Here is a 26,904-nt window from a genome sequence, read left to right on the forward strand (position 1 = left end):
CTGGGGCTGTTTTCCCTGGAGCATCGGAGGTTGAGGGGTGACCTTATAGAGGTTTACAAAATCATGAGGGACATGGTCAGGATAAATAGGCAAAGTATTTTCCCTGGGGTCAGGGAGTCCAGAATTAGAGGGTATAGATTTAGGGTGAGAGGGGAAAGATATAAAAGAGACCTAAGGGGCAACTTTTTCATGCAGAGGGTGGTACGTGTATGGAATGAGCTGCCAGAGGATGTGGTGCTGGTACAATTGCAACATTTAAGAGGCATTTGGATGGGTATATGAATAGGAAGGGTTTGGAGGGATATGGGCCGGGTGCTGGCAGGTGGGACTAGATTGGGTTGGGATATCTGGTTGGCATGGGTGGGTTAGACCGAAGGGTCTATCTCCGTGCTGTACATCTCTATGACTCTTAGTCTATCTCTCATTCTTACTCTGACTCCTGCATTTAGTCCCTCACGAAGGTTTCACATAAGCTCAGCTCAGCCTTCACAAACAAAGTCCAATTTATTTTCTAAAGCAGTCTTCACCTTTTGATCTACAAGTTAGCTTTTAGCAATTGTAGACCTTAGCTACCTCTCCCATTTCATGGAAGGTGGTGTTCTGGGGATGAATGTCACCACAGCTTCAAGACAAAGGGAGACATGGTGACATTTTAAGGTGATGTATGGACTGATTTTCAGAAAATAGCCATTTTTTTGTGTGTGCCAACAGATGTTCTGTGGGTTTTTAACATCTTGTTTGATTCAGAATCTTGTACCATTAAGTGTCCTTTTCTGTTTATTTGTATTTTCTTGTCCATTTCTTGCACCTCCATTTTGATATGTTTTGTTTTATGTCTTTTTGAATGCTTTTTCATTGTCTTTCAATTACTTCTAACGCCTTTCTCTCCACACAGTGCAAATTTTGCATAGCTTTCACTTCCTCTCAACCTCTTGAAAACCTCTTGGTTGACTGGATACTTTACCTATGAACTCTCACTCTGTGACAAGAGTCAACAGTTTAGATTCCTGTTCTCCTCTTATCCCCACCCAGTCTTTGAATTGCCGAATATAGAATCCCTATAATGTGGAAGCAGGCCATTGTGGCTCATCGGGTCCACACGCCCCCTTTGAAGAACATCCCAAATCCCTACCCTATCCCTGTAACCCTTACGTTCCTATAGCTAATCCACCCAGCCTGCACACTATAGGCAATTTAGCATGGCCAATCCACCTGACTGCACATCTTTACACTGTGGGAGGAGATGGTGCAAACTCCACACAGTTAAAAATCACACAACACCAGATTATAGTCCAACAGGTTTAATTGGAAGCACTAGCTTTCGGAGCGCCGCTCCTTCATCAGGTGGTTGTGGAGTGTAAGACCATAAGACACAGAATTTATAGCAACTGGAATGATATATTGAACAAACTTGGACTGTTATTCAGTCTTTCATCTTTTAGAATGGATTGCAGGTTTTGATTCATTAATATGTAAATCCCAGAATTTCTTTTAAGTCACCTTGTCGAGATAACCTAAGATTTTATAACAAAAGGTGACATCTCAGCTCCGACAATGCATTACATGCGTGATTCTGTCTATCCCAATCCTGAGTCAGACTGGTTCTATTTTCAAATTGGAATTTACAAAACATTACATGTATTGACTGCCTGCAGATTGTGCATTTTTTGAGCAAACTAAAATGCATCTGCAAACACAATTCTGCAAATACAGATTCACCCAGTAGACTTATATGTGTGTGGGCGTGCATGAGAAAGTGAGAGAGAGTCAGTGTGTGTGAGTGGATGCGAGAGAGTGTGTGTTTGCGCATGTGAAATCTTGGTAAAGTGTGTGTGTGTGTGTGTGTGTGTGTGTATGAGAGAGAGAAACACACAAAATCACATCAAACTGCACACAGACAGTTGCCCGAGGCTGGAATTGAACCCGTCTCCCTGGTACTGTGAGGCAGTAGTGCTAACCACTGAGCCAGTGTACCACCAATCTTATTACAGTCACCTATTTCCAGGCCCACAATAGATCTTGACCCTTAGTATTTGTTGTGTTTTTTTTCTCTCTTTTGACGTTGTTGAATCTGTTGTCCATTTCAAATAATTTGTTTTTAATTTCAGATTTCTTTTGGTTGCTGTACACTGCTCCCCTGTACAGTTGCATTGCAGTCAACGGGCATTTTTGTATTCCATTGCTGGCTCTTTGTTGATCTCTTTGCTTGACTTGTACAAAACTTTACAGATCATTTTGTTGTGTTCCACAAGGGAGCAGACCAGCTGATCAATTTCACAGGGTCAATATCCAGAACCTCCCTCCTGATGGTATTGCGGGTGTGCCTACACCAATTAAGACTGCAACGACTCAAGATTACAGTTCACTGGCACCTTCTTTAAGGGCAGCTGGGGATGAGCAATAAACGCTAGCAATGCCCACATCCCATGAGTGAATTAAAAATAACCTTGAAGTTGGTATGCCATTTATTTTTAAAACTTTAAACCCCTCCGCACCAAAGTCAATTTTCTTAAATTTATTGACTGTATCTGTTCTTGATCCATTATATTGTATCATTTGGTTTTAGTTAACCCAGGTGGCATGGTGGTCCATTGGTTAGTATGCTGCCTAACAGCGCCAGAGACCTGGGTTTGATTCGATTCTCAGGTAACTGTGTGGAGTTTGCACATTCTCCCTGTGTCCATTTGGGTTTCCTCCCGACTGTCCAAAAGTATGTAGGTTAGGTGGATTAGCCCTAGGAAATGCAGGGTTACAGGGTTGGTGTGGACGTGATAGGCCAAATGGCCTGATTTCACACTGTAGAGATTCTATGATCATCTTACTCATAGTTTTACTCATTGATCCAAATTTATTTTTTAAAATTCATTCTCAGGGTGTGTACATCACTGGCCCAGCCAGTATTTATTGGCTACCCCATAATTCCCAGAGGGGAGTTGGGAGTCAACGACATTGCTGCTGTGTGTCTGGAGTCACGTTAGTAAACCAGATGGGCATCCCCCCCACCCCTGACAAATTGACAACAGTTTCATTGTCAACATTAGACATTTAATCTCAGATTTTTATTGAATTCAAATTCCACCACCTGCCATGGAACAAAACATTACCTGGGTCACTGGATTAACAATCTCGTGAAAATACCACTTGGCAGCTGCCTCTCCTAAAATGAGCTACAATAAACTATATAGTATAGTGAGTATTCCTTAACACTGGGCTTGCACACTAGTGTAGGCACAGGAAACAGATCAAAGTCTCTGTTTACAGAAACTTGACTTTCATAGCGAAGGAATGTCCAAATTATAAAGGTGAGAAGTGGCTTTAATTAATCAGCATGGCTGGAGGCAGGTTGTCAGTACCTGTTCAATGCCAACTTCCATCAATGATTGGAGGCACAAATCAGGTCATGGATGATATGTGCCAACTGGCTCATCAAAATACAGAGGCTGTGCCAATGGAAATCTGCCATCTCAATGTTCACTTTTCAGTGGCAGAAGTGAAGCCAACATTTCTCAAAAGCAATGGTTTAGGGTGACAGCAAATAAAAAATGCCACTCCTCGCTCAGACATAAGAACCAGTGAGATCCAGATTTAACAGGTAATGACCGTAAATTATGAACATTACAAAGTGTAATACCAAGAAGTGGGCATCGTGCTATCAATCATGAGGCAACATCTGTTTTTTTTGTAACATTCGCATTGAAACAGGTAACCTAATTACGGCAGAACATTTTAACTTCTAATGCTGGTTTGGCGTATCAAGAGATCACCAATGCCCTTGAGAGAAAAAAACTGCCTTCCTTACCTGGTCTTGTCTAGATGTGACTCCAGACCCACAGCAATGTGAAATATCTGATCAGGCCACTCAATTCAAGGGGCAATTAGGGATGGGCAATAAACATGATAAATGCGAAATGATTCATTTTGGAAGGTTGCATTTGAATGCTGAATACAGGGTTAAAGACAGGATTCTTGGCAGTGTATTGGGGTCCACATACATTGATCCCTCAAAGTTGCCAGTCAAGTTGATAGGGTTGTTAAGAAGGTGTACGGTGTTTTGGATTTCATTAACGGGGGAATTGAGTTTAAGAGCCGCGAGGTTTTTGCTGCCGTTCCATAAAACCCTGGTTAGACCGCACTTGGAATATTGTGTTCAGTTCTGGTCACCTCATTATAGGAAGTAGATGCTTTCGAGAGGGTGCAGAGGAGATTTACCAGGATGCTGCCTGGATTGGAGAGCTTGTCTTATGAAGTCAGGTTGAGTGAACTCGGCCTTTTCACACTGAAGAGAAAAAGGAAGAGAGGAGACTTGATAGAGGCGCACAAGGTAATGAGAGGTATAGATAGAGTAGAAAGCCAGAGACATTTCTCCAGTGCAGAAATGGCTGTCACAAGGGGGCATAATTTTAACGTGATTGGAGGAAGGTATAGGGGAGATGTCAGATGTAGGTTCTTTACGCAGAGAGTGATGGGTGCGTGGAATGCACGGCCAGCGGTGGTAATAGAGTCAGAGACATTAGGGACATTTAAGTGACTACTGGACAAGCACATGGATGGCAGTAAATTGAGGGATTCTCACCCCGGTCTCGAAGGAATACCTACTGTTTTTGTTTGAGTTGACAGCAAAGAAGCAGTCCAGCCCAAAGAAATAAAAACCGACTTGCATTTTATACAACTTTCATCAGTCAAATACTTAACATGCGAGAAAAAGTACCATCTTTAAGTGTAGTTATGGCAGCAATGTAGGCAGGAAAAGTGAAGGTGCTCACGAAGCAAGCTCACACAAATAATATTGAGATTAATGATCAGATAATCTCTCCTCATGCTGTTATCAAAAGAGAAAACTGGGGAAACCACCCCCCTACACTTTTGTGCCATGGGATATTTTACATCATTTGAGGGATAGATGGTGAAATAACTCTCACAGAGACCAGGATCCCGTCCCCAAGTCACCCTTTATTTACACGGAGAGAGTCCCTGACACTGACTGAGCTCCCTCAGGGCCAGCTCTCAGAGTGGGCAGACCCTCTGTCATTTCGGTTTATTTTCTTTTTCTTTTTATCAAAGCAAAGTCTACCTGAAACATGAGGGAGAGACAAAAAAGGAAAACTCTCCTTCTCAGTGGGAAACAATAACAGCAGTAATGAATACACTGACTGTATGGTCCAGGCAGTTCAGAGGTCAGTCCCTCTCCTTGACACAAAATGGAGTCCTTCACTCACTGATCCAGCTCCCTCAGAGGCAGCTCTCAGAGTGAGCAGAACCTGTCACTCCTGCTTATTTTCTTTTTCTTTTTTAGGCTGACTACATCAGGAGATCCTAAGGCAGGCTTTAGGACAGTTTTGCCCAAGAGATCATGAAGTAACTCCATAGGTGCCGATATCCCATCACCAGGTCACCCTTTATTTGGAAACGCTGATTCAACTCCCTCAGAGCCGGCTCTCAGAGTGAGCAGAACCTCTGTCACTTCTGCTGATGTCTGTCAGCCAGGGCTCCCTGATTGGACGAGGCTAACAGCCCCAATCAGGGACCTCATATTACAAAAGATCCACCTGGCTGACCTCATTACAATCACTACAGATGGGATCTCAGTGAGACTGAAAGCTCAAAAAGAGGCGGCTTGTAAACCCAGGCAATGAGAATGAATCAAGGAGTTGAGAATTGGATACAGCAACACCTTGGAATGTGAAACCTGAAGTACTCCATCGACACTACCGTTTCAGATTCTCCTCAAAATTTCATCAGACAGAATAGTGCTTGGATTATCCACTTTCAACATGGTTGTGAACACGAATATCTTAATAGCATTTTGCACAAGCTGCCTGCAATGTTTTTCAATCTTAACATTAGGCTGATGGGCTTTGTATTAGACTTGTTGAGTGTCAATCTTGTCAAAGATGTGTGTAATGACATCCCTGAGCAGTTTGGTTAGTAAATAGGTTCAAAAAGGTAAAAACAATCATGTCAAGCTTTCCTCATTAGTCTTGGTGCAGAGATATTCTCGGGCTCTTATTAAGAAAACAATTAAATTGAAATATGAGTAGCTTATCGTGAAACTGATTTCAACTTTTTGAATGGCAAGTAGATGGATTAGCTGCCAATTTTAATGGAAGGAAGAGTGACTCAGCAGCACATAGCATTCCATTACTCATGCTCCTCTGTTGGAATAAAAATCAGATGACTAAACATTGGATTAATCTTGGTATTTTAAAAGCACTGAATTATAGAGTTGCATTAAAGTATTCCTTTGAGCAGGTGTTAATCTATTTCCATTTTAGTGTTATTTATGTAACTTTCTCCTCCTCAGCCCTTGATTTTTTTAAGTTTGCTATTAGTGAAAATATTTTGTTTTTATTTAAAATCAGCCAGCATTTTTATGATTAACTTTAGGCAAAGCAGCACTCATGAAGTATTTTATTTTCCAAAGGTTAATTGAAATCTAGAACTCTTTCTCAAAAGTAATATAAATGCATTTGAAGCGTTCAAAAGACGGAAGCTGATTGCTGTTGTTCTTCAGCAAGGAACGGAGAATATTGATAGATATACTACAGATTTCTGTTCTGAAAAACCTCATGAAAAGGAACGTGCTTTTTATCTGAAAACACTCAGTCTAAAACAGCACCCCAATCTCCACACACCACTCTATCTTCCCCCTCACCCTAGGTAAAAACAATGACTGCAGATACTGGAAAGCAGATTCTGGATTAGAGGTGCAGGAATAGCACAGCAGTTCAGGCAGCATCTAAGGAGCAGGAAAATCGACGTTTCGGGCAAAAGCCCTTCATCAGGAATACAGCATTCCTGATGAAGGGCTTTTGCCCGAAACGTCGATTTTACTGCTCCTCGGATGCTGCCTGAACTGCTGTGCTATTCCTGCACCTCTAATCCAGATTCCCCCATACCCTCTAAACCCTGACTCTCACACTTCCTCCCTGTCAGAAATCTGGGGTCACGGAGTTTTTTCAAGTCTCAAACATAAGTGGAAAAGTTTGGGGAGCACTGCTGCAAGTTCCTCATCCTCAGTAAACATTTTTAAAAATCCCCAAAGAACTGCGGATGCTGGAAATCGAAACAAAAACAGAAATTTCTTGAAAAGTTTGGGTTCTGTAAAGAAGAGTCACAAGTTGATTCTGTTTTCTCTCCGCAGATGCTGCCAAACCTGCTAAGTTTTTCGAGCAATTTCTAGTGTTGTTCCTCTTGCTCGGTATCTGACCAAACCTACTTCAAGACTATTTATTAAGGCCATTTTCCACCTTATTCAGGAAATAGTCTAGATCTTGACAATGCAATGGTAACATTTCTGATCTCCTTTCATTTTACCAGAGATTTTGTATCTACTTTGTATAACTAGCAGCCCATCAGGAATGCTTTCCTCACTATGTAATTTATCAAAAACTCTCAACACCTGAAAGCTTTCTAGGTCACCTCGACCTTGTCTATTCAAAAAAAATGTGCTAATCCTTTCTCTAATTGAAGTCCCTCACTACAGAAACATTCTAGTAAAACTCCTGTCATTTTTTAAAAAATGCTTTTATGGGCTTTCCTGAAATACAGGATCTAGAATTGTCTGCAACTATTCTCATCACTATATGCAATTTTGACAATTTCCCCATCACCTACAAATTTGATAACTCTGTCCATGTTCTTGCTTGTCTTCTAAAAACTGCCAGGAATAATCGACTGAAAACCAAACCTTTGAAAAAGAACCACTACAATCTACCTTCCAGTTCAAAAACCATCCATTGCTATTTGACCATTGAGCTGCCACTTTCCCTATGACCCCATCTACTTGCTTTTTGGAAAGCCTACGTGACACTTGTCAAATGCCTTCCAAAAACCCTTAGATATCTCTACTTCACAATCAACCGTCTTACAAGACTTACCTTTAACAAATTCCATCTTTGCTTGTAAAAGTAGAAGGTTTTAAAAGGAGAAACAATAAAACAAGGGTTCTACCCCAAGAGGTCCAACAAGAGGCAGGCGATGGTCTGGTGGTATTATTGTTGGACAGTTCATTCAAAAACCCAAGTAATGATCTGGGGACCTGGGCTCAAATCCTGCCATAGTATCTAGTGAAATTTGAACTCAATAGAAATCTGGGATTAAAGCATGGTCAGAAATAGCTATTTAGTTCACTGTTGTCCTTGAGGGAAGGAAACTGCCATCTTTCTTGGTCTGGTCTACAGTTGACTCCAAATCCACAGCCATGTGGTTGACTCTTATGTGGCTCCTGGACATTGCGAGCAATAAGCGCTAGTCTAGCCAAAGACACCCACTTCCCATGGATGAATAAAAGCAAAGGTATATTCAAAATATGTAAAGTCTTGATATCTGAAATAGCGAGGCTCATTTAGATTAGATTACATTACTTACAGCGTGGAAACAGGCCCTTCGGCCCAACAAGTCCACACCGACCCTCCGAAGAGCAACCCACTCAGACCCATTCCCCTACATTTATCCCTTCACCTAACACTACAGGCCAATTCACCTGACCTGCACACCTTTGGACAGTGGGAGGAAACCGGAGCACCTGGAGGAAACCCATGCAGACACTGGGAGAATGTGCAAACTCCACACAGACAGTTGCCTGAGCCAGGAATTGAACCCAGGTCTCTGTCGCTATGAGGCAGCAGTGCTAACTGCTGTGCCACCATGTCAAATAATGGTTAGGGGAACCTAAACTAGCTAAAATTAAAATGTTGATGATAGTGCTGGACAATTCAAATCCTGGATTGAGATTTGGCTTGATGATTCAGAAGCTTATTGTTTTCTTTTTGTCTACCATGGAGGTCAGTCTGCTGAACATATTCACAAGAGGCAGTCAATGCCCAGTACTTTTAACAAAATATAAAATTTTATTAAGTAAATGAAAAACATACAACATTTGACTTAGTCTTATAGTAAATATCAAAAGAAACATCCAACACAAATTACTCCAACAACATCAGACTCTTGAATCTTAGTGAACATTCATCCCCTTCTCCAATCTTAAGGATTCTCGTTTAGTTGGTATGGCTGTAATTTGTTGCTGGAGCTTTCTTCATATCTTACAATAAATTAAAAGCAAATTCATGAGTTTCCAGAAATTTCACTTCCAGCAGTTCTCTCAACAGTTTGTTTTTACTCGTCTAGCACTTTAGCTTCCATTCCTTAATGCCCATATGTGGAGATTAACTCTCTAGTGTTCTGGATGTTTGATTTTATTCCTAAGCAATGGCACAATTTTCTCTATTTGTTTTTCAAACATTGAACTGTTAACTTTGAGTTCTATTCCAAGGCTGCAAACCCTCTCAGAAGTGCACGTACCAACAAATCTACAAGTTGCTGTCACACTCAAACTCAAAAAATGACACCACAACTTTGTCTTTCCCCTTAAGGTGCACAATATTAAAAACATAAAGCCATACAGCATTCCTCCACTTTAGAACCCAAGCGTTCAAATAGTGATAGTTTTATAAACCTTTGTCATATTTGTTTAAATTGTTTTATTTTGCTGTCCTACAGTTGCAGCAGTGTCCATACAAATGAACTGTGAACTTAACAAAATACCACCACTACTTGTGGCAACAGAAAGTTTAGTTGGAAAGATGGAAGAAAAATGGGATGTGATTCTTTTAGGTGACATGTTTTATGATGAAGAACTCGCTGCCAGTCTTCACAACTGGTTAACAGGATACAAGCAGCTTCACGGATCAGAGATTCTGATTGGGGATCCAGGAAGATCACAGTTCACACATTATGCTGCACAGAATTGCCTGCAGAAGGTAATTGAGTATGAGCTTCCCGAGACGAGCAGACAGGAGAATTATGGACTGACATCCAGCAGTGTGTGGAGATTTTTGTCATCAGACATAACTGGGCAGGAGTGAGAATCCTGGATACCAAAAACACAATACTCATTTAATTTAGTTGAATGTACAACAGACCGGGGTATGTTCTTTCTTTTCTGATTCAACCCACTTATGTTTTTTTTTTAGAAACTGCAGTGGGATTTGAACTGCTTATTCAGGACCGTACTAAGTACACTGTTGTAGCCTTCCTGACTCTTAAAAGCAAATCATTAATCAGTCAAACCCAGCAACTGTCACAAATTCATTTGTACCAACATTTATTTGTACGTCACAGCACAACATAATGAGAACGGTACTAATATATATTACCATGTGCTACACTGCACATATACAAAGATTCTATACTTTCTCTGTAATTAGATTGAATTAAATTAAACATTTAATTGATAATTACTTGGTCACATAAATTTCACTGTTAAATGCTCACAGCAGTTGTTGCTATTGTATGAAAATTACAGAACATTGGTTGTTTAATTAACAAATATTAAATGGTAGCAATGAAGTTAATTCAGTAAACGGTCCACGTTACTTGTTTCATTTGATTAGGGCAGGCTAACTGTTGCAGGGCTTCTCTTGAACGATCTAGAAACAGAAATAAAGTGGAATGGAGTTGAAGAGAACATTTGCCAAAGTCTTGATCCTCTCCTGAAGTTTCTTTCTCTACTGAAGGGGCTAAATCTTGATCTCTCAACAGGTGCCTTCAGTATCTCTCACAGGGAGGCATTATTCAAGTAAACCCACATGGCAAGCATCAGCATGCTCACTGATCTTGCAGGGCACTGCAGTTACCCACAATTGCATAAAAATGCAGCCAGATTTCCATTTAATAACACATGGTGAACAACAATTAGACAGCCACCTGAGGTGCTCAGAATTGTCACCTCAGCATAGAACAGGGACCAAGCATTACATGCAGGACAAAGCATTTAAAAAAAAAAATCACTGAAATCTGGGTATCACTGGCTTGGCCAGCATTTATTTCCCATCACTAATTGCCCAGATAGCAGTTAAAAAGTCAACCCCATCGCTATGGGTCTGGTATCACACAAAGGTCAGACAAAATAGTGACAGCAGATTTCCTTCCCTAAAGGACATGAGTGAATCAAATCATTTACTTCAATAATTCTTAATTCGGAATATTTTTTAACCAAATTTAAAAATCTGCCATGGCACGATTTGAACCCAAAACATAATCTAGGTCTCTGACTAGGTAGTCAAGTAAGACTGCCACTAGGCCATTGCCCCCTATTTGCAACAGCAGTAAAACTAAAGGCATAGGTAAAGAGGATAGATCTTGCACACTGACTCACCTGTGATAAGTGGGCAGCCATGAAAAAGTAGTATGAAAACGTGGGGGCAGAAAATGAGCACACTTTCCACTGCTTCATCAGTTAGATTCACACAGCGATCCATATGGATCTCCTAAAGAAAGGGTGTCTGTATGTTAAAATACGTGGAAAAGGTGAAGTCCGATTTCAAAAGGAAATTAAAGTGCACTCACATAATAGCAAGTAATTTCCTCAGCAACGTCACATAAAGTCAATGACCTTGAGGCATAACAGTTATTGCCACATTGACAAGTGCAGCAGCTATTTTTAATACAAAGCCAACAGGAAATGAAAAGATACACAGATTGTATGGATTCTTTTTTCGGGGGAATTGGTTGTGGGAGGAATGTTAGCTCAGGAAAAATTCCTGCTTCCTAAATAGCACCAAGGGTATGTGGTCCCTCTGAAGTATGCAAAAAGAGAAAAGCCTGAAACAATGCCATAACTGAAATATTAAACTTTGGAAGAAGGGTAGGACAATGTGCTGGGAAGTTCTCATTTCTCCTGGTCTCACCCAAACTGGGCACTCTCATCAACTTTTCTCCCAACTTACGACTTCTCCCTTTCCTTTATGGTTCATCTTTAACTCTTCCTTTTCTTAACTGGTGTCTCTCCAACCCTGGGATGATTTCCAGTGACGCCACTGACTCCCACAGCCTAGTCAACACTCCTACCTGCTTCCTGCAAGAGATCTGTTCCATTATCCCATTACTCTACCCCTATCAGCTCTGTTTCAATGATGTGAAACTCTCTACCTGTGCTTCCCATATATTCTTTGTCCTCAACCTAAAGATTACCGTCCGCTATGGGTGATGGCCCTCGACGTCTCAGTTTCATTTCTTACACTTCTGCCCTCATTCCCTCCTTCTCCAAACTCAGCTTACACCCCAAACAGTTGGAACATAGGATTGTTATTGTACACATAGTCTAACTAGTTCTTGGACCCGTAGATGTCAATTAGAAGAGAGAGAGAAAATCCAGAGATGGACAATATTTAAGCAGAGATAGCAGCAAAGGAATAGTTAATACAAAACTTACTTTTAAGTTATGGGAACACACTCCATTCACCAATCCAATTACACCTGCATCGGAAACCTGATAAGATTAAAAACAGCAATATCTCATCAAACAGGTGTCAACATTAAGCTACAAGAAACCAACTCCTACTAACAGTTTATTCAACGTCATGTTTGTTCAGGCGCACTATCTTTGATATACATTCCAATGTATTTCTCCACATGGTATACCAGACAGGTCCTGTGGGCTCTTACTCGCAATGTCCTATTGTGTTATGTAATCACTAGTGCTTTCTCCAACCTCAACTGGAGTTCTCATGGGTATCTAGCATGAAAGGACATTGATTTGTTTTCCTCTTATCTTCTGACGGTACAGAATTCTTCCTGGGTAAACTTCCAGAGGCAACAGTAAGCCTCCAGGACTATACATTAGTGCCCATTATTTGTGTGCAAGCTTTGTCATCTTTGAGAATTGGCAGAATTTTTGATTTGACAGTGAGGGGGAAATACCAGAGCAAAATGTATTAGATTAGATTACTTACAGTGTGGAAACAGGCCCTTCGGCCCAACAAGTCCACACCGACCCGCCGAAGCGCAACCCACCCATACCCCTACATTTACCCCTTACCTAACACTACGGGCAATTTAGCATGGCCAATTCACCTGACCTGCACATCTTTGGACTGTGGAAGGAAACCGGAGCACCCGGAGGGAACCCACGCAGACACGGGGAGAACGTACAAACTCCACACAGTCTGTCGCCTGAGTCGGGAAATGAACCCGGGTCTCAGGCGCTGTGAGGCAGCAGTGCTAACCACTGTGCCACCGTGCCGCCCACACCACTGTGCCACCGTGCCGCCCACAAATATGGTAGTGTTCTCAGATGAGGTCTATGCAGGCCTTTTCAGAAGGAATCACGGGGCATGAATACTGCCTGACTTTATACTCCACAGACCAAAAGGCTAAATGTTGCACCCACAACCTTGAGAAACAAAAAAAAACTGGAATTACTTATCAAGCCAGTCAGCATATGTGAAGATCGTCAGTTCACAGTTCAGTTTCAGGTTGATGAACTTGCACTGATAAAACCATTGTTTCCCCTTTGTAACCCACTAAAGTGTCGTATGAATACAGATCTAGTGATAGGAGAAGTCCTGCATCCAGCTCCCAACATCCCGTTTCTCAAAAAAAACTGAAAGAACTGCGGGGATGCTGGAAATCAGAAATGAAAACAGAAACTGCTGGAAAGATCCAACAGGTCTGGCAGCATCTGTGAGAGAAAGCAGAATTAACATTTCAGGTCCAGTGACGCTTCTTCCGAACCTGTGGGGTGATGGGGTAGAAACAGGCAGGCCACCTGGCAGCCCTTAAGGAGGCAATGTGAAGTAAAGCAGAATCTCCCTTATTCCTGTATGATGAACAATGCAATAAAATGGCAGTCCAAGAGCACTTAGTAGAAAGTCAGTTGGAAACAGAAAAGGGAAAAAAAAGCTCTGAAATTAGACTCAAAGTACCACTGCAGATGAGTGACAGTGAAAACCTTAGTTAAATGTACCCCATGTCAGATTAGACAACCTTGCTAGGAACTAGGAATCAAATTTCAGGCACTCTACACTGTATGGTTTGAGACTAAAGATTTTTATTTCTTATAAGAGATCATCGGGTTGACATAATAGCTTGAGAGCAAGGAAAGTGCTAGGCTTTCGGGAATGCATAATTTTTTTTGTTCAACATTCTCTCTCTGCTCGGATGCCTTGATGCCACACACCGGTCAAATGTGGCCTTGATTTCTAGGGCTATTACTCTCACTTCATGCCTGGAATTCAGCTCTTTTGTTTATGTTTGAAGCAAGGCTGTAATGGGGTCAGGAGTGGAGTGACCCTGGCGAAATGTAAACAGAACATCAGACAACAGGATGTTGCTGAGAGGTGCTGCTTGATAACATATTGACGACACCTTCCATCACTTTTTCATTTAGTATTAACATTCAACCCTGCAGGCCAGGAAAAACTGACCATAGAAATAGTCATCCAAAGCAATGACCTTGTTACTGTTAATTTACACTATGCATAAAAACATTATTTAGTATATAGGAATGACCTTTAGTGCAGCTCAGTTCCAATTTATCGACTAATTTTCTTCATCTTTAATTAAAGACAATCAATGCTTTTAGTTTTACAAGTAATTATGTTTCTTGTGGAATATGACTTGATAATGATGTTCTGGGAAGTGAACTTTATTTTTCATGTTATCAAATTAAATGGTTTCTGACTAACATAATTATCTAGAGCTTCTCAGAAGCCACACTAGGTTACTAGTAGTTGAGCTACAACAAATACAAAAGTCCCTGAGTCTGTGCTGACTTAGCTGCTCTTAAAACAAATGCCAGACCAGTGCTACAGTTGGTTTCCATATGTGAGTTACAGGGGGAGTGTATCAACTGCCTAAATGCCTCCTACTGACTGCAATATAGGAACTATGGCTGAGAGTGCTGAAAATATTGGTTGAGTGTGGATTTAGACTTTGCTCTGGTTTCACCTCCTTCCACCCATACATGGCACCATCTAGAATCACACAAGAACATTGCTCACATAAGCAAAGTACTGGACCAACAGCTGGCACCCATGAGACTACATGAGGGAGAAGTCAGCAGCTTGTTGTACAATTTAAAGCAGTGCAGTAGGTAAAGGAACGAGCTCTATAATTTACTACCAGACCACTGTCCCCTGCAGACTGGCATATAATTGCATTGCAGAACAGACTATGCAAAGTCCATGTTCAATTCTCTTAAGATACTTAACGCCAGATGAGACAGAATCATGGGCTTTGTTAGCCCCAGGATTGAAAGCAGAGAGAATCTTGATTGTCATCCATGTGTAAGAGGTGCCTTCATGGGCAGAATCAGGCAGAACTGTGACATCCACACAGCTGAATTACCCAGCGGTATATGCTGTCCCAGATACCATCTGTGATAGCAACTCCAGCTGATGACCATTTAAATTGACTTATGCTTTCCCATCATTCTGATCTTCATTCCTGTTTTTTTAACATTAATTTTAATTTGTAGTTTTTACTTAACACATTCGTTCTTCCATTAGTGTCTTCTGTTGTGTTAGCCATTAGGATTTGGGCATCTGTAAATCTCATTACATTCAATAACTGATCTGTTACTTTGACACCTTTCTGCACTTTATCTTGAGGTTCCCGTAACACAGATCTCCCAGAGATGTTAAAAAGAAATGGTTATGGAAGATACCAAATGCTATGCCAAATTACATCAGGTTCAGTTTCACCAAACACTGCACTGATAGTAGCAGTATGTCTCACGTAGAGAGCTGCAATCATTCTTTTCGTCTTTCCTGTCAACTCTGATTGTCTTCAGCACTTTTAATAGCTTTGGTCAGTTCACCTGATCGGAAACATTTCTACAATCCATACAGCATGTCCTTTGGTAGTTTTTTGGAATTCTATGCTTCTTTTTACTTAACATGCTGCTACAGTCTCCCTTGTCCACAATCCTTTCTAAAGTCAAAATGATCATAGCTGATGTAATGGCTTGCTTTGGCTTCCAATCTATTAGCTCGGATTTTAAACATTACCTTGGATACTTGTATAATCCAAGTTATGGTGCAATGCTCTTTGCATTTTGTAGCATTTATTCTCCACTGTCCTCTTGAAAAGAATCTTTCCAACCATTCTCCTTTGGTGTAGATCCCTTTACACGGTTCATCAGTTCTCATTTATCTTCTTTCCAAGTTCTTATTTCAACAGGAATTCCATTATATGCTTCTGTTTTTTCCTACATTTAACTTTTTACTGGCTCAAGGTATTTCACACTCCAGAAGATCAGGTCTTACACCATCCTGGGAAATATTTTCATCTTTCTCTAGTTCCACTTCTGTTGGTTTGCCATTTATTCTAATTGAGGTACCTGGAAGCATCCTGTCAGAAGATGGTTACTCCCATATGAATGCACTCTCCAAATATAAAGAATTTCTCAATTATAGGAATGAGTAGAGAACGTAAGGAGAGAATTATCCAGAGTATAATTTGGAAAATGCAGACGTTTGAGAAAACTAGACATCCGAAGATTAACAAGCTGTGAATTGTGGATCTGGAAAAGGCTAGAGCAGGTTATTTGGAAAGTACACAAGTAAAAAAAGGGGTCCTCAGGATGGTGGAAGGGGAAAGATTTTTAGTGAAGATCACCAGGATAAACAAGGAAGGGACTGATTGATAATTACAGGGATATGAAGGGGGGGGAGGATGATGATGTTTGACGACTTGAAACTGAACATCGGAGGCCTCTGTGAGAAACTGAAGAGGAAACTGGAAGACCATAAGATGTGGAGAAAAGAACAGAGGAGCTGCCATTAGGCAGACTTCATACTTTGGATCCGAAAGATGAAAATCAAAGCAGTAAAGGTAGAAAACCTACAGAAGGAAGACTCACACAAAATTTTACATTCATTTTATGCAAATAAGACAAATGCTGCAAAATAAAACTAGAAGCACTGTACCTTGGTAGCTGAAAAATCAACACTATACAAAAACTTGCAGTTCTTGCCCAGTGCATGTAAACTGGCATCTGTAACCCCCAAGCAGCCACTGATATTCACTACTTGGAGCAGTCTACATTGTTGTGCAAGGGCGACGATTCCTTCATCCGACACATTCCGGCATCTTCGAAGACAGACTTCCGACAAGTAGGGACAAGATGAAGCAATCACCTTTAATCCTGCAAAATGCCATAAAAAGTCAGAGGTTCGGATTTCAAAGTGGCACCACGTCAATACTTCAATGACAATTTATTTAGCATAAATGAACCAGCTCTAATACTTTGTGAAAAGTCTAAGCACAACACCAAGTCTTTGTATACAGTCTGCATTATTATTCCTACGAAGACATTATTTTTGTTTGGTTCTAACTTAGAAGGGAGTGGATGGGGAGAAAACAGTATTCCAGACGAAGCAGAGCACTAGATGAAAAGAAATGAGTAAACAGGGCAGGGTGTCAAGCCTACTCCGCTATTCATTACAATTCATCAAGACTGATCATTGGATTCAAGACAACTTTCCCATCTGGTCCCAATATTCCCTGACACTTTAATAATCTGTCTACAGAGAAACCTCGAATATCCCAATATCGATTATCCGAATTTTGGATTATCCGAAGGAGATCTCAACGTTCTGATAGAAACATTACATCAAGAGGCGTTACCAACACCGATTGTGTCTTTTGTTTACACTGATTAAAAGTGAACCCGGCTAACAGAAATGCTGCTGAGAATAGTCCTGGACATCGATGGGAGCCCAAGCACCCTCTCTCACTCTCTCTATACTTTCCCTGGAGTTCTAGACAGGGGTGTACCCAAAACCACCCCTTCCCCAGATAATCTCTCAAACATTGTCCTGTACAGGGCAAAGGTGGAACTTGTCAAAAGGTTTTTTGTGTGTGTGTGTGTGTATATATACGCAATCAGCCCTGCAAAGGCAGCAGCAGTCTTACTGTTGATGTTCAGTCCAGCTGTCCTCTCCTTTCTGGGGGCAGGCGTGCGTGGGGAGGGCAGGCAGAGGCATGGGCTCATTGTATGTGTTGGGGGGGGGGGGGTTGGAAGGGTGGGGTTATTGCATTGTGTGCTGCTGCCTAGTCTCCTGAATGGGGAGCAAACATAGCAAGTGCTCACTCTGTCAATCCCATTGAAGTGAAGCAGGGTGGCGAGAGGCTACAGCACTGCTGCAGGTCCCTTCAACACAACTGTGTCTCCGCTCAGAAACAAACCCTGAGACAGAGAGAGGCAGCAAGGCAGGCAGAGCGAGGAAAAAGAAAACTTCAGAAAACTCTGAGCCCCAGAGGAGAGGCACTGAATCAGTTATCCAAATAATCAGTTATCCGAATAAATACTGCCCGCCCATCTCGTTTGGGTAATCGAGGTTCCTCTGTAGTCCAATTTTAAAGACGTCAAATGATGGAGTATCTCCAAACCTCTAAGAGTAAACAATTGCAAGATTCACAACACAAATGTGAAATATCTCCTCAATTTAGTCCTAAATTTATTTTTCCTTTACCTAATACTCAGCTCCAGGTTTTAGATTCTCCAATTATAGAAACCACCTCTGCCTGCTGAAGAATCTTCCGTGCTGTACATCTCTATGACTCTAAGATCACCCCTCACTCTTGTGAAATCCAAAGAACATTGTTCCAATTTATCAGTGTCTCATTTGATCTAATTTGATTTTTAATTTATTGTCACATGGACCTAAGTACAGTGAAAAGCTTTGTTTGGGAGCAGTACAGGCAGATCAGAGTAAGCAAGGGTGAAAAAAAAACTTGGATAGAGTATACAGGTTACACCGCACAGGACATGTGCTAGACAAGATCAATATTAACAAGATCAGCACTATTTGAAGTTACAGAGTCAATTCATCAGTCTAATAACAGCAGAACAGAAGCTGTTCTTGAACTTGCTGGTAAGTATTAAAACTGCAGGGACCAATCTAAATGAACCTTCATCGTACTGCCTCTGATATATGATTCCTGAAGTATGGAGACCAAATCAGCTAATTGTACTCCAGATGGGCTCTCAACAAAGTCCAAGCAATTGTAACAAGACTTTTCCTTTGTGCTCCAGACACCTTGCAGTACAGGCCAACATGCCATTATCCTCCTTAATTGCGTGATCTACCTGCTTGCTAATGTCGTATTCCTTATACAATCCGAACCAAGTCTCTCTGAAGATCGACATTTAAAAATTACCCCAACTTTAGAAAGAAACTACGTTGCTTTTCTGTTATAAACAAATGAAAATGTCACACTTTACATGTCATGCTACATCATACTCCATCTGCCATCTTGTTGCCCACCCACCTGACCTACGTGTCTTTGTAGCATCACCATATCATTCTCGCAACTTGCATTCACACCTAGCTTTGAATCTCAGCAAACTTTAATCCATTGTTCTGTCTTTGTCCACATCATTACCAGATTGTAAATGACGGAGGCCCCAGTACAAATGCCCGGCCCACAGTTTGCCAACACTGAAACCATTCCATCTATGCCTACTCTCCATAAAAATCCTGTTCGGTGGCACATAGGGGGAATCTGCAGCCCCTGTCTGCCACAATGTTGGCATGTTTTGATGTACAATTCTAGCCGACTTATTCTGTCCAACTGAATAGGTAAGTGAGCTGGCAACTTAATCTGGGTCACAGAGATGGTCTTGACATGATCATGTCAGAAATCAATCTGACCAGTTCTGGATGTCCTGCTTCATTTGCCAGACCAACTGATGATCTGTCCATAGACTACTGTAAATAATATATCATTAACTCGTCCATTGAAGGAGCTGTGTCCATCTCATTTCAGGCCTTGAGGATATGACTATTTTGTTTTTACGTACACCTCAAGGAAACAATTCAGTCTTCCCATGAGATATTGCATGACTGAAAAGAGAGTAATTGCCTTGTTTTCCCCTCAATGGTTGTTGCATACTAAATGAACTCGATATTTAAAATACCTTCAGACGTTATAAACAGTTTGCAGTCACTGGAATTCAAGTTAATTTCTCTCAGTTGGGTGCAAATCTGAAGCATGATTAATCCATGATCTGTAATGTCACAGGCACTGAGATCCAGTTTCTGGAGTCCTGGGTGCAAAACCTGCATATAAAGAACGTGCTGTTACAAAGTAAGTTGACGCTACATTGGAATACAAGTCGGACTTTTAAATACCAAGTGAAATCACCCAACTGAAAAAATGTTTGAATCTGCAGAATTTTTTATGGGCAACACAGAATAAGGAGGAGGATTCTAATGGCATGAGTTAATATTTCCTCAAATATGCAGCAACCCAGAAGATAGCACTTCTGGCACGTTTGCCTGCTTGAATCAATAAGTGTGTATGGTGGCTAAAAATAACACATTGAAAGAAACAACTGCTGCACAAGATATACAAGAAACCTTAGATCAGGTATTCAGGAATGGATAAGGGCAGAAAATGTGGTCCCTCTTACAAAGATGCCACATTCAAGTAAGCTCTCAATATGCAATATCTAGGTTCACAATTAGTGAATGGTGCAATCAGATCAGTAAAAATATTCCCCAGCAATAGATTTGCTGTCGCTAACGGATATGAGATTATTCACACTGGATAAATCTGTCCATAATATGTGAACGCTTCCAATGGCGTGTGTTGATTAATAGAAACACACAAAGCAACAATGTGCACAGTAAAAGCAGCAGTCACCTGCTGACTGACACTGGAAGAGATTTTCAGAATAAGAGAGTTCAGACATTATCAAGCAAGCTATCTTTTTGCTCACCTGATGCATATTTTCATCTGTAATAATCCCATGTGAGCTCATGATTTTAATTAATTTGTCTTTTAGATTTGGCGGCAAAGTTTGTAGATCATCAGAATACCGAGAAAGTGACTTCACCAGAGAGTAAATGCATCTAGATATGAAAATAAATGAAGAAATATTATATCATCAGAAACATAAGACAGACATGGGGGATATGGGGGGATAGGGGGATATGGGGGGATATGGGGATGGGGGGGGGATGGGGGGGATGTGGTGATGGGGGGGATGGGGGAAAGTGGGGGGATGGGGGAATGTGGGGGGATGGGGGATGTGGGGGGAGGGGGGATGTGAGGGGGAGGGGGGATGTGAGGGGGAGGGGGGATGTGAGGGGGAGGGGATGTGGGGCGGATAGGGGATGGGGATGTGGGGGGATGGGGGATGTGGGGGGATGGGGGATGTGGGGGGATGGGGGTGTGGGAGGGGATGGGGGTGTGGGAGGGGATGGGGGATGTGGGGGGATGGGGGTGTGGGGGGATGGGGGTGTGGGGGGGATGGGGGTGTGGGGGGGGTGGGGATGCGGGTGTGGGGGGGATGCGGGTGTGGGGGGGATGCGGGGTGTGGTGGGGATGCGGGGGGGATGTGGGGTGTGGGGGGAGGGAGGTGGGGGTGTGGGGGGGATGGGGTGTGTGGGGGGGATGGGAGGGTGTGTGAGGGGGTGGAGGTGTGACGGGGGAGAGGGAATGCGTGATGGGGGAATGGGAAGGGGGAATGGGGGAGGGGGAAGGATGGGGAGGGGGGAAATGGGGGAGGGGGAAGGATGGGGAGGGGGAAATGGGGGATGGATGTGGGGGAAGGGGGAAGATGGATGTGGGGGAAGGAGGAAGTGGGATGTGGGGGGGAAGTGGGATGTGGGGGGGGGGAAGGGGGATGTGGGGGGAAGGGGGATGTGGGGGGAACAGTGAGGGGGGGACGGGGAGAGGGGGGGACGGGGAGAGGGGGGGACGGGGAGAGGGGGGGACGGGGGGAGGGGGACGGGGGAAGAGGGATGGGGGAAAGAGGGATGGGGGAAAGAGGGATGGGGGAAAGAGGGATGGGGGAAAGAGGGATGGGGGAAGAGGGATGGGGGAAGGGGGAATGGGGGGAAGGGGGATGGGGGGATGGGGGGGAAGGGGGATGGGGACGGAGGTGATGGCGGAAACGGGGACGGGGCGGATGGGGGAGGGGAATGGGTGGATGGGGTATTGATGGGGGGGGAAGGGGGTGATGGGGAGGTGGGTGATGGAGGGAGGGGGATGATGGGGGGGAGGAGGATGATGGGGGGGAGGAGGATGATGGGGGGGAGGGGAGGGGAGGGGAGGTGAAGGGAGGGGAGATGAAGGGCGAAGGGGGACGGGGGCGAAGGGGGACGGGGGACGAAGGGGGACGGGGGGGCGAAGGGGGGCACGGGGGGGCGAAGGGGATAAAGGAGGACAGGGGGGCGAAGGGGGACGGGGCAAAGGGGGTCGGGGGGCAAAGAGGGACGGGGGGGCAAAGAGGGACGGGGGGGCAAAGAGGGACGGGGGGGCAAAGAGGGACGGGGGGGCAAAGAGGGACGGGGGGGCAAAGAGGGACGGGGGGGCAAAGAGGGACGGGGGGCAAAGAGGGACGGGGGGGCAAAGAGGGACGGGGGGGCAAAGAGGGACCTGGGCGAAGGGGGACGGGTGGGCGAAGGGGGAGGGTGGGGGACGGGGGACGGGGAAGAAGGGGCACGGGGGAGAAGGGGGGACCGGGGAGAAGGGAGGCAGGGGGAATGGTGACGAGGGGGAAGGGAGGACCAGTGGAAGGGGGATGGGGGAAGGGGATGATGGGGGGAAGGGGGATGATGGGGGGAAAGGGGATGATGGGGGGAAGGGGGATGATGGGGGGAAGGGGGATGATGGGGGGAAGGGGGATGATGGGGGGAAGGGGGATGATGGGGGGGGAAGGGGGATGATGGGGTGAAGGGGGATGATGGGGGAAGGGGGATGATGGGGGGGGAAGGGGGATGATGGGGGAAGGGAGATGATGGGGGGGAAAGGGGGATGATGGGTGATGGGGAGGAGGGTGAAGATGGGTGATGGGGGAGGTGTGTGATGGGGATGGGGAAGTGATGAGTAGGGGATTGATGGGGAAGAGGCAGATGAGAGAGGAGAATGATGGTGAAGGCGGGTAATGAGGGAGGTGTGTGATGGGGATAGGGACTGAGGGTGTGATGAGTTGGGGTGATATGGTGGGGGGGGACTGATAGGCAGGGGATGATGAGGGAGGGCGAGGGGAAGATGGGGGGAGAGGAAGATGTGGGGAGGGGAAGATGGGGGGAGGGCATGATAGGGGAGGGGGAGGAGCATGATGGTGAAGGTGTGTGATGGGGAGTGGGATGATGGGTGGAGGGGGATGTTGGGGGGTTGACTGGGGGAGGGATGGGGTGGATGATGGGGAGGGGGGAAATGGTGTGGTGGGGGAGGGGTGGAGGAGGGGGAGGGATGGGAGGGGGTGATGGGGATGAGGGGATGATGGGGGTGGGGGAGGGGGTGATGGGGATGAGGGGGTGACTGGGGGAGGGCTGGGGTGGGGATGAGGTGGTGGAGAGGGGGTGATGGGGGGTGACTGGGGGAGGGACGTTGGAGGGGTGATGGAGGTGGATGATGGGGGGAGGGGTGACTGGGGGAGGGGTGGGGATGATGGGGGAGGGGTGACTGGGGGAGGGATGGGGAGGGGTGATGGGGTGGGGGAGGGGTGATGGGGAGGGGTTTGATGGGAGAGGGATGGGGATGATGGGGTGGGGGAGGGATGGGGATGATGGGGGAGGGTGACTGGGGTGGGGGAGGGATAGGGATGATGGGGGAGGGGTGATGGGGTGGGGGAGGGGTGATGGGGTGGGGGAGGGATGGGGAGGGGTGATGGGGTGGGGGAGGGATGGGGATGATGGGGGAGGGGTGATGGGGTGGGGGAGGGATGGGGATGATGGGGGAGGGGTGATGGGGTGGGGGAGGGGTGATGGGGTGGGGGAGGGGTGATGGGGTGGGGGAGGGACGGGGGTGATGGGGTGGGGGAGGGACGGGGATGATGGGGGGAGGGGTGATGGCGGAGGGAGGGGGAGCATTAGTCATGGTGAGTGGGATGGAATGAGTATGGGAGGGTGGGAATTAGGAAGGTTAGGGCTGTCACTGCAACAACAAGGTGTATCCGCCGATCCGGGCGAGCTCCCGCTCTCTTACAGATCGAGCAGAGAGAAGCGGAAAGCAGCGTCCATCCCGCAACAGGCACCTCCTCAGTCACAATAACAACACCACCCCGGGGCAGCATGGGAAAGGAGCCCGCGGCACTCTGGGAACTAGAGTCGCGGACACCATGGGAATTGTAGTCCTTAGCCCGCCGGCGTGACGTACGATACGGTGTCCTGATGGGTTATGGGAGATGTAGGCTGGGGAACATGGGAAATCTAGTCCACAGGGGCCTGCCCATTACCTCTGGGTTTTCTGCTGAGACAGTCTCAGTCAGGGATGGTCAGCTTTAAGCACTGGCAGGCCACGTACACCAAAGCATCATCTTGCAAGGACGTGATAATTATTATTTAATTAAAGTTCAATACAATTGCAAAAGCAATTACAAATTGAACTTATTCATTAGTTCATGAAGCCTATCAATTTTAAGTCAGTTTCATTTATGAGAAAGTGATGACTGCAGATGCTGGAGATCAGAGTCTGAAAGTGTGGTGCTAGAAAAGCACAGCAGGTCAGGCAGCAGCAGGATGAAGGGTTTATGCTCTAAATGTTGACTCTCCTACTTCTCATTTGCTGCATGACCTGCTGTGCTTTTCTAGTACCACACTTTTAGACTCAGTTTCATTTATGTTAAGTACATTATTGCATTTCTTTTGCAGAAATTTGAAGCGGCTGTGGGATTGCTAAATGTCTAAGATATCAGGCAAAAGTGAGGACTGCAGATTGCTGGAGATCAGAGTCCGAAAGTGTGGTGCTGGAAAAGCACAGCAGGTCAGGCAGCATCCGAAGAACAGGAGAATCGACGTTTCAGGCAAAAGCCCTTCATCAGGAATGAGGCTGTGAGCCGAGGGAGTGGAAAGGTAAACGGGAGATGGATGGGGCTGGGGGGAAAGGTAGCTGAGAGTGCGATAGGTGGATGGAGGTGGGGTAAAGGTGATAGGTCAGAGAGGAGGGTGGAGCAGATAGGTGCGATGGAAGATGGACAGGTAGGCAGGTCATGAGGATGGTGCCGAGTTGGAAGTTTGGAACTGGGATAAGGTGGGGGGAGAGGGGAAATGAGGAAACTAGTGGAGTCCACATTGATGCCATGTGATTGGAGGGTCCCGAGGCGGCAGATGAGGCGTTCTTCCTCCAGGTTTAGGGTGTGGCGATAGAGGAGGCCCAGGACCTGCATGTAGAATTGAATCTCTGTATTGTCTACAATGTCTGAATTGGACTGGTATACATGCATGTTCATCTGGCAGAGGATGCACAGAAAGCCTGTCCAGCAGAGCTGCGATCTTCACATGTTGGGAGTACACAGAGAATCATTTCACTTTGGGTCAACCTTCACATGAGCTGGCAGTGTCATGAGATATTCACAACTTAAAGTTTAGGCAATAGCAGTTGCCATGACCTCCAAAGAGTTGCTGTACTTTGGCACCAAGCTGGCAGTCAGCCAGTTCAGGAACAGTTCAACCCAGTCTCTGAGACTGACACCATTTCAACCTTTGATTGTGCCTTTGGAACATGACAACTCTGACTGCAGCCTTTACCTAACTTGGTGGAATTACAATGCCCAGACACCACCAGTTGAGAATCATGTTGTTAGATGGTTTGGTCATGCTAAATTGCCCATAGTATCCAGGGATCTGTAGGTTAGGTGGATTAGCCATGGGAAATGCAGAGTTATAAGGTGGGGGGGTGGGTCTAGGTGGGACCATCTTTGGAGGGTCAGTGTGAAATCGATAGGCCAAATGGCCTGCTTCCACCCTGTTGGGATTCTATGATTCTATGTTGGGAAATTGTGGAAATCAGAATGTATGCTCTCGTGGCCAGTTGTAACTCACAGGGATCACAGTTATAACTGATCAACCTGTGGTGTTTGAGAGCCTGCATTCCTTCATGGTGGCAGCCATTTTGTTTTATTGTGTTGTACTGCTTACTATGGTATCTGCCTCTCTCAGCTCACCCATCTCAGCACTGTTAGTACTTGATCCTGTATCTGTGACAATCTAAAAGTAACACAGCCAGTGACAACATCAGAATTTTTTTAAAGTAAGTTGGTGAATTTATTTGCTGCTTAGGTGTGCTGGAACAGCAGAAATTATTGTGTCCACATATCAGGCATTGAAGTAATGGTACACAGGAAAAACGTCACCTCATTTGGGCATTAGCGTCAGTGCTAATTTACATACTGTCAATTGATCCTGACTTTACCCCCCCCCTTCCTTGTTGATGGTTTCAACTAGGAGAAGAGAACCAAGAATGATTAAGAAATTTCTTCAGTCAGAAAGTGGTGAACCTGTGGAATTTTCTGCCACAGAAATTGGCTGAGGCTGATGAATCATAGAATCCCCAGAATGTGAAAGCAAGCCATTCACCCATCAAGTTCACACCGACCATCTGAAGAGCATCCCACCCAGCCCCACCCCCTTACCCTATCCCTGTAGCCCTGAATTTCCCATGGCAATCCACCTAGCCTGCATATTCCTGCACACTATGAGCAATTTAGCATGGCCAATCCACCTAACCCGCACAGCTTTGGACTATGGGAAGAAACCCAAGCATCAAGAGGAAACCCATGCTGACACGGGACGAATGTGAAAACTCCAGACAGTTCACAGTGTGGATTCAAACTTGGGTCCTTGGTGCTGTGAGGCAGCAGTGCTAACTACTGAGTCACCGTGAGGTTGAACATTGAATATCTTTAAGAATGTTAGATATGGTCCTTTGGGCTAAAGGGATCAAAGAGTCTGGGGAGAAAGTGGGAACAGTTAGATGATCAGCCATGATCATATTGAATGGTGGAGCAAGGTTGAAGTTCCATATGGTCTACTCCTGCTCCTATTTTCCATGTTTCTATGTTAGCACTCTCCAGGGAGTCAGAGACATGTAAGGCAAAGGAACATCTGCAGAACTCACTGACTGTTGTATGTTAGATTTTTTTTTACCACAGTCAGATTGGTGAGAGATACATCAAAGATTCTTCTTTTTTCTTGTGATCTAAAAAGCCTGACTGCACTCATGTGGGAGAAGAAAATAACCAGATAGTCCAATTGCCACCAACTGCTGTTTTAAACAGAATGTAGGTTTTTTGCATGATAGCAATCCAGAAACATTATTCTGCTGGACATTTTTATTAAGACCATTGTCTCCGTTGAGATATAGAATTGTTCTCCCAACCAAATC

At 44.6% G+C, this 26,904-nt stretch overlaps 2 protein-coding genes across 2 annotated transcripts in view; one reads left to right on the forward strand and one right to left on the reverse strand.

Annotated features, from left to right (window-relative positions):
• The window catches only part of etfbkmt (electron transfer flavoprotein subunit beta lysine methyltransferase), a 27,637-nt gene extending 17,275 nt beyond the window's left edge, over nucleotides 1-10,362 (forward strand). The window contains exon 3 of the mRNA XM_060839506.1: nucleotides 9,499-10,362. Coding sequence (XP_060695489.1) covers nucleotides 9,499-9,863 — 365 coding nt within the window. The 3' untranslated portion in view covers nucleotides 9,864-10,362. The remainder of the gene's footprint in view (nucleotides 1-9,498) is intronic.
• amn1 (antagonist of mitotic exit network 1 homolog (S. cerevisiae)) lies at nucleotides 8,883-23,805 on the reverse strand. Its single transcript, XM_060839505.1, has 7 exons — nucleotides 23,728-23,805; nucleotides 20,510-20,642; nucleotides 19,706-19,847; nucleotides 16,710-16,927; nucleotides 12,212-12,268; nucleotides 11,156-11,267; nucleotides 8,883-10,427 (listed from the first exon to the last, which is right to left on the reverse strand). Exons 1-7 carry the CDS (start codon nucleotides 23,760-23,762, stop codon nucleotides 10,354-10,356), a joined length of 771 nt encoding a protein of 256 aa, XP_060695488.1. The 5' UTR covers nucleotides 23,763-23,805; the 3' UTR covers nucleotides 8,883-10,353.
• Between the last annotated feature and the right edge of the window lie 3,099 nt (nucleotides 23,806-26,904).

Source organism: Hemiscyllium ocellatum, chromosome 19, assembly GCF_020745735.1.
Source record: "Hemiscyllium ocellatum isolate sHemOce1 chromosome 19, sHemOce1.pat.X.cur, whole genome shotgun sequence".
Taxonomy (NCBI): Eukaryota; Metazoa; Chordata; class Chondrichthyes; order Orectolobiformes; family Hemiscylliidae; genus Hemiscyllium; species Hemiscyllium ocellatum.

Bases quoted from the DNA above. Each gene is read 5' to 3' on its own strand.
- amn1 (XM_060839505.1), bottom strand. From the start codon at position 23,762: ATGGACGCTGCTTTCCGCTTCTCTCTGCTCGATCT. The intron at 20,643-23,727 runs GTAAGAGAGCGG...TTTCATATCTAG, and splicing joins CGCTTCTCTCTGCTCGATCT to ATGCATTTACTCTCTGGTGA. The intron at 11,268-12,211 runs GTAAGTTTTGTA...CCCTTTCTTTAG, and splicing joins TGTGTTCCCATAACTTAAAA to GAGATCCATATGGATCGCTG.